Source organism: Festucalex cinctus, chromosome 16, assembly GCF_051991245.1.
Source record: "Festucalex cinctus isolate MCC-2025b chromosome 16, RoL_Fcin_1.0, whole genome shotgun sequence".
Lineage (NCBI taxonomy): Eukaryota > Metazoa > Chordata > Actinopteri > Syngnathiformes > Syngnathidae > Festucalex > Festucalex cinctus.
Window position 1 is genome coordinate 17,065,949 of NC_135426.1, and position 16,086 is coordinate 17,082,034.

The 16,086-nt window shown below is 40.5% G+C and overlaps 1 protein-coding gene across 1 annotated transcript; it reads right to left on the reverse strand.

Moving 5' to 3' along the window:
- Window positions 1–9,456: 9,456 nt before the first annotated feature.
- tex261 (testis expressed 261) lies at window positions 9,457–15,641 on the reverse strand. The gene is made up of 6 exons (XM_077501167.1): window positions 15,436–15,641; window positions 14,221–14,300; window positions 14,002–14,155; window positions 13,858–13,925; window positions 11,989–12,091; window positions 9,457–11,659 (listed from the first exon to the last, which is right to left on the reverse strand). Exons 1-6 carry the CDS (start codon window positions 15,503–15,505, stop codon window positions 11,544–11,546), a joined length of 591 nt encoding a protein of 196 aa, XP_077357293.1. The 5' UTR covers window positions 15,506–15,641; the 3' UTR covers window positions 9,457–11,543.
- Window positions 15,642–16,086: the final 445 nt, after the last annotated feature.

The following is a 16,086-nucleotide window of genomic DNA, read 5'->3' on the forward strand; positions in this document are numbered from 1 at the left end:
TACACATACAAATCAGTCTACGCATTTGCCGATTTATGTCACATATTTGTGACTTCAGTCACACATTTGTGGATTCTTGTTACGTGTTTGTGACTTCAGTTACACATTTGTGACTTTGGTTACAGATACAAATATTTTTTTTACATATTTGTGAATCGGAATACGCATTTGTAAATAGTTTTGGTACAATAATGGTCCCATATCTGAAGGTTGGGGGTGGGGACATTTCTACAAACTGGATGGACCATGATAAGCTCAACAGCTTGCCTCCACCTCCACCCAGAGGCAACATTTAGGTCACATTAACCTGCCGAAACTGCTCACGGCACTGACATGAAGCCATTCAAGTGCCTTTGGAGTTGCTTTTCAAGCTAACATTAACAATGCTGCTCATGTTTGTCCAGTCATCCTTAGGACGACAGGTGGCAAACTCAAAGCGAGCGGGCCAGATGCAGATCTCGGTCCACGTTATTTTATGTAGCCCACCAAAGTCGTTATTTTTCCTTGGCTTGCGTTCAAAACTAGTTAGGGTTCCACACTAAATATACTACCGGTAAGTAAAGAACAAGACGTACAACTGCTGTGTGCTCTAACAAAAATCTAACATCCAAATCCACATGCTGGAATTAGCTCAGCCAGGAAGAAATGCAGCACAAAATGAAGAGAAAAGGCTGTTGGGAGTTTTATGGAACAGATCTTAGAACTGGATGTAAATGTAGGTCAGTGCAAGTTGCAATTGTGTTTAAAGAAAGCAGAGCAGAAAAGGCCTCGCCAGCCATGACCGTCCACCAGGAAATAAAAATAGGGCTTTTACAAGTTTTGATTAAAATATGCATATTGTTTTCAGTGATTCAAAAGGCTATCGAGGACTAAAGAACACTATTATGTTTACAACACGTGACCAGGTTATTGGATTATTTTTTTAGGGTTAGACGGTCAGCCAGAGTGATTATGTAAGACCAAATCATCGGATCGGTTTTCCAAATCCCGTCAGCTTCATGCTTGAGCGTTGATTCGTTGGTCTTGGCTGTTCCTGAAAAGGCAGAGAAATCGGAGAGAGGAGAGCGCGCTGCAGATGATGAATCCCCCTCTGGATGTCATCCTTTCCGGTTGAGTGCGTCCAGTGGGCCAAAGCCAGGTCCTGGAATCTAGCTAATGAGACACACACCCTCGAGGACACCGAGCAGCCCATTGGTGGAGCGTCTGGCAGCGACTGAGATGATTGGCTGACACAGCAGCTGTCGGGGAGTGTTGCACATCAAGCTTGCAGCTTTCATGAGCAAGAATAGCAACTTTTTTTTCTTTTTTTTTAACCACTGAAACGCTTAAGAAGGCCAAAAGATGTCCAGTACAACCATGCAGTATTAAAAAAAAAAAAACATAAAGAAATGAAAATTTGACAGTTTCAATATCCCTGACTGAAACGGCGCATATTACGGCGTATGCTTGTTTAAATGCTTACAACCTTTTGACACTAATTACTGAATCTAAAAAAAAAGTACTTCTCACCTTGACCAACATTAAAATGCAGTAGAACTAAATACAAAACATATAAAATATGTATATGTTTTTTTTTCTTTAAAAAAAAAGTAAATAAAATTGTATCCAAGAAAAAAAAAAGTTTAAAAAGATCTAATACAAATGGCTAACAACTTCACTACAACTGAACTGTATAACAATATTGACAGATTGTCCGTCAGGTGGAATACGCATTTTAATGACAAAACACTCGATGAATGCTCACTCCAAATGACGTTTCTGTATAAAGTGTTCCCTCGCTATAATGCGGTTCACTTTCCACGGCCTTGCTGTTTCACAGATTTTTTTGTGTGTGCAATTTTGCATGCATTTTTTATTTTACAGTAATGTACCCATTTTATAAAAATAAAAGGTTTGAACATTGAGAATGTTTAAACGAGAGAAATGTGACAAAATGTTACTGGCAATACCTGGATGAGAAAAGTGTATAAACTGTGTGGTGATGTGTTTTAGAGCCTTAAAATGTTTATAATAAATGTAAAACATAAACCTAACTACTTCTCGGATTTCATTTATTGCAATGATTTTTTTGGAACCTAACCGAAGGTGAAAAACAAGGGTACACTGTACAGTATTTTTTGTTTACACCTGTATGTACACATCCATATTTGACTTTTCTATTAGAGCGATGGCCTGTCAAATGAAGCTCCTCCCCCACACTAAACATAGTTCCGTGGCAAAGCCGTGCTTTCTCACAAATACCGTCCTTCACTTTGTGATCATTTGTGTGGTTGAATGAGTAATAACATCTCATGCGAGAAAGGCACCCTTGCTTTGATCTCTTACGCTGCCGACAAATAAATAATAAAGACCTATCTATAGATGTTATTTATTCAGGGCGATATCTGAACAGACAATGAGCACAACTTGCTGACATGAATAAAACAGCATTTGCTGCGATGTGCCAAAGTCGCGACCTCTCATCCGGAACGTCCTGCGTATATTTCCAGCATGACTGCTTTGAACCGCAAGTGTGAAGAATTCCTTTGCAATGTCCCAGATTGTGGCGATTATTCAGACGGGCACGAAAACGAGCCCCCACTGACCTGACCTGACCTGACGGCACGTGTTGAAACCTTCTGACACGTGATGGAGGTTGTGAGCTTGAGCAACGTTGAGCTTCTCCCTGGGCTCCTTGGAACCATGACGGGAGGGGGCAGGAGTTCAGCTGGAGGTCAGGTTGTACGATGAGCATTTGATGTCCCGCTCAAGCGCCCTTTGATCAGCTCATGGTGGCAGATGCCTGCGGGGGCTAAAGAGGAGCGAGCGTGGGCGGACGCTCCGACCAACTGGGAGAACCGGGTCACTGAGTCAGTGTGCATCATTGTGTTTTGCCTAAATAATCTAAACTCGCCAGTTTGTCCGAATGGGTCAGGAGTTCGTTGTACAGCACCTAGCGAAAAATAAGATCTCACGTTGGCTCCATTACATTCATGAAAGTTGGATGGATGGAGGTGAGGAGAAGATGAAGTATTAAATATTCATTGCATGGGGCATAAATACTACTTGTGCTTTGGCCAAGGTGCATAGTGTCTGTTAACATTTTTAAAATAGATTTCCCTTTTGGGAGAACAATCTATACAAGAGATGGAGAATTTTTCTCCCAAACAGTCAGAATCTGTACTACTGGCACTGAGTAATGGAAGTTTGAATACAAAAAAAGGGACGGATTTTATGTTCATCTAATCATATTTCACAATATCTTCCTTGAAAATGAATGTAGAATGGTGATTAGGACTTGAAAATAGTACAGGATCAAAGCTCGAAGTCTTCCCTAACTTCAGTTCAAGTTTAACAATAATACTACAGAAAAGCTATTCTAGCCATAGTTGAGAGCCTATATCCACATTTAGACATCATTCTGACATGAAATAAAAGCAAGCGCAACAAAGAGATATGCCCCTTTTTGGAGCTTTGATCTTCTGTGTCATTAGCTGGCTTTAGGGGGAAAAAAACAAGCAAAACAAAAACCAAGCAAGATTTCAACGTATTCAGAATCTTATTGGCTGTTCAAAATGTCAATCATGATTGAATTTGTATTTTATTTTTATTATTATTATTAATTCAATCTCTGGTGTAATAACCTTATTTTTTGATTAATTGTAATTGATTGACGTAATTTAACGTTTATGGCGGCATACGTCGTGATTTTACTGATCGTTATTCAACGTTTTTGGCGGTCAAAGAGTTAAACATAGAAGGCGAAAACATCCCTAATGAAAATTAAATTGCACTAAGAAACTAGCCACTAGAGGGTGCGAGAACTGTACAAATGGAAATCAACCTGACTTTTTTAACAAATGTGTTCCTTTTAAATATTGTGAACGTGACGACAACGATATTGTAGAAGAAGAAATTCTGGTACAAGCCCTCCCAAAGTCTTTCAAAGTCAAATGCTTGCATTGGTGGGGGGATGGTAAGCAGCCTTCATGATAATGGCACTTGACTGTACGTGTGTGCTCTTTGCCTGTTAGCATCCGCGCCAAATCAGCTCTCTCCTGCGAGCATGACATCATAAAAAATGCACACGGCGGCATATGGCGTGCCAAGCTGCGTTACCGACAATATAGCTTACGACGCCCGACAATCTATATCCATTACTGGTGGCACAGGGGTCAAGAGTTTATGTCGGAGAGCTCCAACATCTGCCCTTGTTGTCATGGCAACTGCACGCTACCACCTAAAAGAAGACATCGACTGAAGCGCAACTTAACTGCAGCTGTGCCTATTAGCTTGTATCTTCAGTTCAGCATATCGGGGCGAACAGGGGGAGGGGTGGAATGGTGAAGAGTGACGTCGTGCTCGCGCCCGCGGACATGTAGTGTTGTACTAGCTAGCGTACGACACAAATGGGATGGAAACTGGAAAAAAACAAAAAAAAAAACAAAAAAAAACAAGAAGAGAAGCTTTGATCACAGCCCAAACTCCAGCTCAGACTCCAAAAAAACTGGAAAGTTTATCCAAGCACACATACATCGCATGCCTAACACAGGGGCTGCAGTTACACTTTAAGCCACAGGTGGCAGTTTCGAATCAAAAAAAGTGACAAACTCTGCAATGCATCTTTAAAGTTTAGTGACAAGACATCAGGGTTTTTTTAAATTTTAAATGATTTCAAAAATGAAATGAAAATTACTCAGGCATTGTTTGAAAATGTACCAAAAAAAACAATGCTACAACATATAACGCTACTTTTTATTGAACATATTTTTAAAGTTGAAGGTATGACATATGATGTTGTTTAAAAAAATGAAAATGAAAAATGTTATTAAAAATACAAATCTCCGATGTTTCCCCTTTTGACTAGTATATGACGAAGAATTTGACGTGTATAGGCAAGGCGAGGAAGGAATATTTATGTACTGTATATTGCACATGTGGGTAGCCAAACAGCTAAATGCTCCTTCGCCATATTTGCTTTAAACTCTGGGCTCAAGTTAGAAAATCAAAAAAGACAAATGACAAATGAATAAAATGTTTGACGCGCAAACAAGTGACCTTAAAGCTGGTTTTCACATGTGGTACCATTAACCCTTCAGCGGCATCTGGTGAGTGTAGATGTTCCATCAATTTTGAATGTGATGCCAAAGAGTAGTCTATTTTTTTTAAATATATTTTTATAGCAACAACGGAGCACAGCATCCGAAACATCTCATGGAAGCAAAACGTTTGGAGCAGTGTGACCTAATTCCGTTGTTGGGTGACATGACCTCCTCCCATTGACTGTTTATCTGTGCATACTTCAACAGGATTCAATTAAGGGTGACAAATTCACATGAAGTCGCTGCTGATGTCTTCACATGTAGAAAAATCACCTTTTTTTTTTCTTTTTTCAAAAAGGTCACGGTCGCCTTTTAGTACTGAGCTGTGTGTTCATGTTTTACTTCCAGATTATTGGAGCTCTTCTTTTATTAGCCACTTAGTTCTACATTCAGGTATTTGAGAAGCATCATATTTATTTTATTCTAAAGGGAATAATTGTGATGATAATAATCCCAACCACAATTAAGGTGCTTGTGAATAATGGAATGAATTATTCATTGGTATGCTCGCTCGCTCTCTCTCTCTCTCTCTCTCTCTCCTAATTCTTAATTTTTTTCTTTGTTTTTATCATTTTTTGTGCTCTTTTTGAACATCTCTATCTGTTTCAAAAACTAATTAATTCGTCATAATTGTCTACAGTAAATAAAAACTCAGCTATCATTTATAATATTTGTTTTTAGATTATTATTAAGTTGATTTTAATTAGCAGGAAAGAGGGGACAATCTTGTTTTGAGGATTAAGCAGCAGCTCAGACGGATGCTTCAGATAGCGAAAGACGGGGAAAGAAATAAAGCTGTAAAATGAGCCTGAATGAAATAACTACTGAAATCGAAGGACTCCAGGACCCAGAGGCCGCGGGGCAGCTGGGTCCCTGCGCGCGGTGCATTCACAGTTCAGCGGCATCTCGACCTAAATGCAATGTGACGGGAGAACCTTTACTGATGCAAGCGGCAGTGTAGTATCAGGGAGGGCTGACCGAGCTGTGAACCGCCCAGCGAACATGGAGCAAATTAACATCAGCAGAAATAGCTCCGCCGCACAGCTCCGTCACGGGCCGCACATCAGCGTGAGGGGAGGCCGATTGGACCCCTCGGATGGCGGCATTGGTTGCCGAGCCCTGCTATCTGTATCGCCATGTCAATCTAATCTGCCCCGGGCCTTCAGAATCAGTAGTGTCGGCCGACGTAACTTAAACTATTAGCAACGGGATTCTAATACCCAATCAGATTTGAAATTTTCCTCACAGGGACGGTTAACTGATCCACATTAAGGTCAGCATTTTTCTGTTCCCTGATTGGGTTGTCAGAACAAAAGTTTGACCAGCAACATACAGTATTTCCAAAGTGATCTGCATCACGTTACATAAATTACCAGAGGTGAGCGCATCAATGAATTTAGCCATGCCATGTCTTGTAGCAACTCCAAAATACACAAACAGACACAGACACTACAACTACCACAAACAGAAGTTGCCCTTTAAAAGGGAGAAACATGAGAACATCCTGACATTGACATGACTATTTCAGATGGACGTGAACGCAGCATTCTCGGGTCACGCTTAGTGTACAGTCTTCCCTCGCTATAACGCGGTTCACTTTTCGCGGTCTCGCTGTATCGCGGATTTTTTTTTAAGTGCAATTTTGCATATTTTTTTTTACAATAATATACCCATTTTATAAAATTTATGAAGGTTTGAACATTGTCAATGTTTGAACAAGAGAGAAATGTCAGAACATGTAAATGCCTCAATGAGAAAAGTGTATAAATTGTGCGGTCGGGGATTTTAGAGCCTTAAAACATTTATAAGAGTTGTAAAACATAAAGCTAACTACTTCGCGGATTTCATTTATTGCGGGTATTTTTTGGAACCTAACCCCAGCGGAAAACGAGGGAACACTGTACTTGTAGCATGTGAAAATGCTGTATCGGCGCTCCGGATCATGGCATGATGTCATCACTACCAGCACCCTGCTGAGCGTGTCATCTGCATACGTGTCATGAGATAATGGGCTTTTTGCCAAGCCGTGCCCTGCTGCTGAACCGGGGCCGGGCTGATGCTCCGTGACCTGGATATTAATAGAAGGCTCTGCTACGTAACCATGCTTGTAGCGCTGTGGCGTTTCAGAGGGGGCTGCATTTTCGCACATCCTTTTAAGGGTTCTGGTTATTAACAAATGGATGGTGCCAGGTTGTGGTGGGAAGTACAGATGCTGCGTTGTTGCATTTCAGTACATTTTTGTTTTGTGTGTTGGAGGAGGGAGATGCAGAAGAATAGGTTGGATAGGGGCTCTCGAGGACTGGACTTGGAGATCCCTGGTCTAGAGTGAAGTGGCTTTCTGCTAACACCTGCATCTACATTCAGCAGAACTAAAGCAAACAAACTAAATCCTCCTTGAGGATCAGTCCTCTAACTCCTTCCTCTTACCTACACAACATTGACCTTCACAAGCCATTTTGCTATTTTCTCACCATCTCTTGTGGCCTCCCGCCATCCCTTGGGAGGAGCTCGGAATAGGGCCATGGTGACAGGATGTCTGTCAGGTCCTGTGACCCAGAGCATGGTCCACCAAAGGGTCACATCTTGGCCAGGCAAGCTTTACGGCTTCTTCATATGCGTCTCCCCAAGATGGGTATTTATGCAACTCAAAAAAACGAGGGATATTGGACTCGCAGGTCAAATTTTGTGATTCACCTAAAGCAAAAATACGTGTTGAATCCACGGCATCAATGTAATCACACTTTTTCAGTAAGGTGTCAATGACAGTTTTTCACTACTGTTGATGAATTGTTGGATATCACCGCGGTCTCACAACAACGCTGGACTGGCTCAAAAACATCAGCCCTGGCATTTTGACTGAAACCCCCCGGCCCGGCCCCACTCGTGAGGACCTGGACAATTAATTGAAACTCAATTCAATTCTTACACTCCACAATTACAAAATCAACATAATCGTTAAAAAAAAAAAAGAAAAAAAAAATTTGAGTTGTTTAAATTTATAAAATTGCACTTTTAATTTTAAAATAAATTATATTACATCGGCCACATGGTCAACAATTTTAAAATAAATTAAATTTTATCTCATCCAAAAGGAATTTACATAATTATAGTGTTTCAAAGAATTTTATTCGTCTTTTTATTTTTATTTTTATTTTTTACGTTTAAATGTTTTCTTTTGTCCCCCCCCCCCCCCCAAAAAAAGATCGTCCTACTGTACTGTGCACATGCTGCACTCCAAATTTGTTTTTGCCAACATAAATAAATATTAAAATATATATTATTATGCGGCACGGTGGATGACTGTTTAACACGTCCGCCTCCCAGTGCAGACTTTTTCATTATTTTGGCCAAGCAGATAGGGCTGAAGATTGGATTTGGATTTTTGACAATGTCACCTATACTGTACTGATAACTGGTAACCCAATTTCTCGGCTGCTTTTAAGTCCTCAGGATGGGTAGTTTTTAAGATCTTGACCCCTGGGTGATATCCACAACCCATAATCTATGAAAATAGCCCATTGTTGGTTGGTCAAAACCACATCCAAATTCCTCACAGCTTCGCAGCCGGCTTGACACCTCGATGGCGCAGTCTCTTGCCGCCTCTCCTTCATTGCGAGTACACAAATGTGACTCTGTGAAGGCCGGGTGGCGATGCCGAGGGAGGTCGCTGTGCGGTCACCGTCCGGAGCCTGAGTCGCGTTGTTGACTCCACGCTGCTGAACGTGCCATGGTGCATTAGCACACAGGCGTGGAGAGGAGGGAGGGAGGGAAAGAGGGAATGGAGAACAGCGAGTAAAGAGGAGCGAGCGGGAAGCGGAGACGATGTTAAAAATGTCGAGAGATGAGGGAGGGATTTAGCGCATTTACACAAGCGGAGTCCAGGAGGCCCCTGAGGATACGTGGTCCTGGGAACGCTTGCTCATAGTCATTAAAGATGAAAACGTACATCCACGGCCGCTTGCTCTCTCTGCTACTCATTTCCGTCTCATTTCATAACTTCTGCCTATAGTTTTCATCAAAGTCATCAGCAGAGGGCAGCAGAGTCAGAAAGTCACCCAAACCAAACAAGTGCACTTTTCAGCTATCTGTAAGCCTACCTAAGTTGAGTTGCTTTACTACTTTTTACCTTCACTCACTATATTTTAAAGGACACCCTCTCCACCTTTGTCAAAACATCTGAATAGAGAAAGGACTTGGTCAGGGGGAAAAAAAAAAACAACCCAGCAGCGACATGGAATAAGGTGAAGCGGAGAACATAAATGAAAAGGCAGCAGATACAGAAACAACATTTCAGCATCCGTACTTTAATTAATGAATGAATTAATTAATTACTAATTTAGGTCTTGGTCATCGCGAAAAAAAGATGACAAAGGAAAAATCGGGACCCTTTATTGGGTTTTGAGGCTTCACATACAATAAATATAGCATCAGCCTGACAGCATAATTGCTTAAGTCATTTTTTAATGTTAAAAACGCAACAAATGCAACAAACAATAACAGTCCTGTTGTCTTGAGTCAACTTTTACAGATGACCATACCCTGGGTTGCCTGACAATCGATATAGACCACGTTTTTTTTTTAGCAAGCATTGCTGGCTGTGGGCTAAGCCTACGATGGTTTTGAGTCTTTTTTTTTTTTTTTTTTTTTTTTTTTGTACTGTACCAGTTCCCTCGAGTGGTTTTAATAAGCGATAAACAGAGGTGGGAGAAAGTCACGTCATTGACGAATCTCAAGTCTTCATCTTCAAGTTCTAAGCAAGTTCCAAGTTTCCAAGTGGAGTGAAGTCCCCACCCCAACTCATTCAATTCCAAAATGTGTAAAAACGTTTTTAAATACTTTGTCCTTCCCTCCCAAAAATGTTTTTACACTTTTTTTATGCAAGCGTATACAGAAAGAAGGCTTTGATGCAGCTTCTGACATGCAGAGGTGGCTTAAAGCAATGGTAGTTATGTTAAAAAAAAAAAAAAACGGCCAGTAGGTGGCAGCAGAGTATAAGAATCAGCCAGGGCAATGTTGCAACAAAATCTTTTATCAGTGTTTTCACCAGGAATGTGAATATTAGTGTTTTTCCAATACTGATACTGGTATCGGCAGAGATCCCCGATACTGCATTAAAACAGTGGTATCGGCATCGGTGAGTACCAACAAGTAACATGCCAATACCATTATTTCCAACGCTAGTATAGGACTTTGGATGCAGCATCTTGTGTGCCAAGATATCCTATTTGCCTTTGAATGCTCTGAACCAATGGCAGGACAGCTTTTTCATGTTTAAGGGAAAAAACAACTTAGGTATCGGTACAGTATCAGCATCGGCCGATACTGCAAAAGCTGGGTATCGGAATCGGGGGCCAAAAAAACGGTATCGGAACAACGCTAGTGAATATTGATGAAACTTAGCTATATTCTAATGCTAATTGCTGCGAAACGGAAACAGTTGCAAACGTACATTTTTTTTTCCGGATGAAAGAAGAGACTCTAATCCTTCTTTTGATTGGTTCCGTGTTTTTATAGCAATAGAACACAATATTCTGTCGGCCTTGCAAAATCAGTGTAAATCCAGTAAAACAGCCAGATCGAAGGGGGTTGCTTCAGTGAAAATGGCTGGGAGTCAATTAGTTAATTAAGTTAAGTCAAGTTAGCCACTTTGTACTCACCATTTGTACTAGCATTAGTCAGCTGTACCAAATCATAATCGCATTTTTTTTTATTTTATTTTTTTAATGATCCTGAATCGGCTTCATGAATACCAAGTCAAATGGATTCCTTTTAAAGCAAGTCCTCGCCCACCTCTGTTAAGTCCCCCACCTCTGCCAAGCAGACATCATACAAACATTTGGAATACAAATGGACCAATACAAAGAAGCATCAAACAGTTAAAGTCCAACTCAGAGCAGAAGATTTTTTTTTTTTTTACTCCAATTCCTTCTAGTACAGGAAATTGCAAATGCATGACTGCATCTTTTGTATGATTTTGGGAAAGCTATTGAGTAGCTTCTCTAACAAAACTTTCTCACTGACATCTTCAGGCTCAAATCAAGGTATAAAACTGAGCTGGTGAAAAGCAGCCCACGGGTGGCTTTCATTCAACTTTACCAAGTGATTTCTTGACTGTCTTCTAAGCTGCTACATGTCTCGACCTTCAGAATTGTAGCAATTTTCAACTTCTCCCAAGGTTTCATAAATATCCATTTTCCAACGTTCCTGTGGAACTTTTACCCGACAGACCCAGGCGACCAATGGTGAGATTTCTGCTTGTGTCTTGTCAAAATCAGACGTTTTAAACAAGACAGTCCAATGCAGCAGGTTGTGCAGGTGCTGACTACAATCTCTCACGATCATCAGCTGGCACGACACAGAGGCGTCGCACAGATCATTGGTCCTTCCGCTTTCCCCTTCAAGCACAGTTAAATAAACCCTTCCCACAGTCATTCCCACCCGACCCCACCTGAGTCCAGTCCCTCAGTACATTTTCTGCCTGCTGGGCAGCACAGCCTCCTTGAGGAAGGTGAACACCAGGAGGATCCCGGAGCGCTTGCCCCGCTTGCCCTTGGTGAAGTAATTGGACACTACGTCATCTAAAAACAAAACGGGAAGCGAAAAATTAATAGAAAATTATCTCTATATACTTCCCTTTCTTTTTATAAGCACTAAATTTGATGATAAAGTTACTTGAAACTTGTTCTTGTGGCCACAAACTATCCTTATTTACTGCAAGCAACGTCAAACTGCTCTAAGATGTAGCTCAGACTGGGCAAAGTTCAAAAGTGAAATTTCAATGACAACCCCTAGCAATATATTTGAAGAATCGCTCCTCACAGTTGGATGTGAAATAAGTTTGAAAAGTTTGTTCCGTTTCTAACGTAGACCCGTGGTTGCTAGATTGCCAGCAAACAAAGTCACTCACCGCCTTGCTGCACGGTGGACGGAAGCACATTTTCGCCCGCTGACAGTGATACGAAAAAGGCAAAAGGGATCACCCAAAGGCAGATGGTGAAATACGCCAGCACCTGAGGGAAACCAAAGGCCAGAATAAAGGATCAGAGAAAATGCAGCAAATAAATTGGTTTATATTCACTATCCTTTCTTTCAAGACCAACACAGAAGGACAGTCATGAAAAAATATCTAATTGTGTCACCTCACTTAATTATTGGCAGACAAAAATACCGATTAATCTACCGCTAATTTAAAAATATAAAAAAATATATACTGTATAATGCATAAAATTAACCCCTTCCCCAATTCCTTTTCAATGGGTGCACAAACTTTCACTATTCAGATTCTCTGCTTTGAATGACAAGTCCATTTAAAAAAAATAAAATAAAAAAAAAATCATTGGGTATACAAGGTTATAGTATAGATTTATGTGTCAATAATAAAACCATTCTTACTTGTTTACAACTTCTGTAAAGCATTAACCTTTTCTTTTATATATTTTTATCTTGTGTTATTTTCACAAGTCTTGGGACTTACTGGGCTAACCTGGGACCTTGTGGATTGTATTTTGTGCCAAGTCATGTGGAAATGTGTGTTAAGACAAAAATAAATAAATAAATAAAAATCGTTGGATGCTTGCATCCTTGAATTTTGAAAAAAGAAAGTTTTTGAATCCTTGAAATATCAACTTCATAATATAATATAACTTGAAGGATAATGACAAAATAAAATCAATGAGAATGTGAAATAAGAATAGAATAAACAACTGATAAAACAGTAAGAACAAATACTGACAGTTCCTGTGTGTTTTGGCCTTTTGGGGGCAGTGTGGTGCCGTGCATCCATGGCGTACACACTTAAAGTGATTACAGAAGAACGTTGCGATTGAACTCTATTAAAATAACTCGTTTTTCACACATTGGAAAGAATTTGTGCCTTTGCGTAATGTTATGTTATATTATCTGTGGGTATGTGTTCCCACAAGATTTGTGTGTGGATATTCGTTATTAGAAGGAAAAACACTCCCAAAGTCGATGCTCAAATCAACTCAACTATATTTATAGTTTAAAACAGGCATTAAAAACAGGCATTGCTGTATACAAAGTGCTATACATGAAACAGAAATCGGTTGTGCAGTAAAGAATAAGGTAACAAAAACAAGACTAAAGCAACATTTTAAGTTTTTTTTTTTAACTAGCTAACTTCCTGTCAGCATTTGCTAATTTCCTGTTTGCGCTAGGCTAGCAATGTTTTAAAAACGCAGCATATTTTGTATTTAAATATACAGTGGATGTAATTCTTAACAATGTGTATTTAGTTTTACAGTTAACTCCAACTGCATTGTCATTAAACAGCTTAAAGGACGCTTAGGGACAACAGAATAACCATAAGAATAACAGAATAACATACACACTACACATACACTTGCTAGTAGCTAATGCTACGCAAGCAAAATGGTGCAGTCAGGGTACTTTCACAGCGTCGGTTTTCTTCGATAACGTTTTAAGGGGAAAACAATCGGCCATTTGGCCCAAGTTGTTTTGGCCGATGTTTGAAGGCCAATAATTGTCCGATAATAATCGGCGGCCGATTAATTAGTCGGGCCTACTACAGATGTGCCATTATTTGACGCAACGTGCACCACAAGGTGTCATCTTTTAAAGTCATCTTTATTCGTATAGCGCTTTCTAACAACCGCTGCTGTCACAAAGCACTCTGTCGAGCCTTGACATTTCTGTTTTTCCATTCCTGAAGAGCCTTTCAGAGCTCCTATTTGTACGTGAAAATAAATAATGTCATGTGGCATACTAGATGGAATCAAATGTGAGTTGAATTTACCTCTGAGAAAGGATAATACTCCTGTGCAAAGAACTGGAAGGCCATGTAGTGGTTGACCACGACCAACGCTGCCGAGCGGAAGACAGAGAAGGGTTTAAACGTGCACGCAGCATCCAGATGAGGCCACCATGACAGAACGCCTACCACAGGAGAGGATGAAGTTGGGCGAGCTCAGAAGGATGTAGGGGAACGTCTGCAGCAGGCCAAAGTAGACCAGGTTGGTGAAGAGCCCCACTGCCATCATCAATGTCGGGAAGCCTTCAAAGACGTACAGACCTGCAAGCACGCCTGTGGAGAACTGCACAAAACCAACACATGACACGCACACCCACATTCAATCATGCATCTTGATGACTGGCTTACCAGAATCATGTACTTGATGATGCGACTGGTGGCCACTGTGTACTCTTCTATTAGTTCTGCCAGGTAGTATAGACCAGCAGCTGAAAAAAAAAAAGAAAAAAAAAAAAGAAAAAAAAAAAAGTCACAGTTGAGGTACTGACATGCCCTCACATAAGGGAAAGGAGAGTCGTGCAGCATTATGTCACATAAAGATTTAAAGTCTGGATTTTTTTTTTAAATAGTAATGGGTGAAAAATGGGTTGGATAGTAGATAAATTGACTAAGGATATTTGATTTCAAATTGATCAACGGGATTCAACAGCATTCGCTTCAGTGAGCAAACATAGCCCTGAAAATCTAACATTTCGCAAGCTCAAAGAAGGTCCCTTATGATTACATCAAAATGGCAGTGACGATGGAGCCTGCAAACATCCTTGCACAAGTGCATGAAGGCAAAAAAAAAGAAAGAAAAAAAGTGACATCACTCCAATGTGAATATTTGTTGGTTAGCGCTTGGATTTGAAATACTTCTGGAACGTTTGTGAAAATTCATGAAAAATCGCAACGTTATGTCTTACAATTTACAAAAGATAATTTAAAATTTTGATTTTTAGCTCGGGAAGCTGACAAATTTTGCTTAATTTGTAGGGTCACAAAAAAAATAATGTGGCAGGCCAGCTTTGGACCCCGGGTTTGACATCTGTGTTCTAGATCTATTTTGAAAGAAAGCTGGTTTGCAAAAAATAAAAAAAATAAACAAACAGCGGACCAGCGGTTTCCTGGGGGTATAGAACAATCTGATGCTTCAAAATATTCTGTGCACTGAATATATCTTGGGAACCATTTACCACATCTCCCAAATTTCAACAAAAACATTCTCAAATGAAGATATATTTAATTTGACATATTTGCCTCCCGCTTCCACATTTCATGCCTTAAAGTCACACCATTCCATCTCCAAACACTTGAACACAGTCAAGAACATAAACACAGCATTTGGTCACGTTACCAAAATCCTCACTTTTACACATTAAGAATCCCAAACAATTTGACACGAATTGCAATTTCTGCTCACAAAGTACTTCTTGTGTATCGGACTCTGAACTAATCGGACAAGTTAGCCGCCAACAACCCTTGTCCTTATATATGAATAAAACAAACATGAGTCAAGTTAGCCTAATAAACACGATTAACATTAGCAATGTGTTGGCTAGCTCGGCGGTTTCCAGCCCTTACCGATGGCGAGAGTGACGAAGGACACCTGGATCAGCAGCGACAACCAGCTCAGCAAATAAATAAACCACATCTCGCCGCATGAGAAAGGACGCCTTCAAAAGGAGGAAGGAAAGGAAACGAAAAACACAGTTAGCTGCTAAGTTAGCAATGCTAACAGGGGAGACACCGCAGTTCCGGTCAAAGGTTCTCTCTCGAACATAGGCTGAAGACAGAGAACGCTGGAAGAGGAGGGCTCGCGGAGGCTTTGTTTTGCCTGCAGCGCCACCTGTCGCTGGAGGACAACAGCGCTCTTACGTTTTACGTCAACCGACAGCCGATAATCTGTCTTTAAAACCTCGATTAATAATATTACTGTAGAGATCGCTGAAAGAAAATGTATACAGTATTTTGTACATGTATGAAATATAGGCACAAACACACACACACACACACACACACACACACACACACACACACACACACACACACACACACACACACACACACAAATAGAAAAGGACATCTAGCCTACAGTGCTGTCAATCAAGTTTCACAACTACAGCAACACTTTGACTGGTCGCTGCCGTCACCCTCACTCTCTCGGCTGCCAGCCACCCTCATCCTCATCGCGCTGATCTCTCTTTCACTTTTTTTTTTCTTTTAAGCCAGGCC

What these genes read in the sequence shown, in the direction of transcription:
- tex261 (XM_077501167.1), bottom strand. Translation starts at nt 15,505, where the DNA reads ATGTGGTTTATTTATTTGCTGAGCTGGTTGTCGCTGCTGATCCAGGTG. An exon ending in TCATCAAGTACATGATTCTG is followed by an intron (nt 14,156 to 14,220) that starts GTAAGCCAGTCA and finishes GGTTTTGTGCAG; the next exon opens with TTCTCCACAGGCGTGCTTGC. An exon ending in GTCCACCGTGCAGCAAGGCG is followed by an intron (nt 11,660 to 11,988) that starts GTGAGTGACTTT and finishes TTTTGTTTTTAG; the next exon opens with ATGACGTAGTGTCCAATTAC.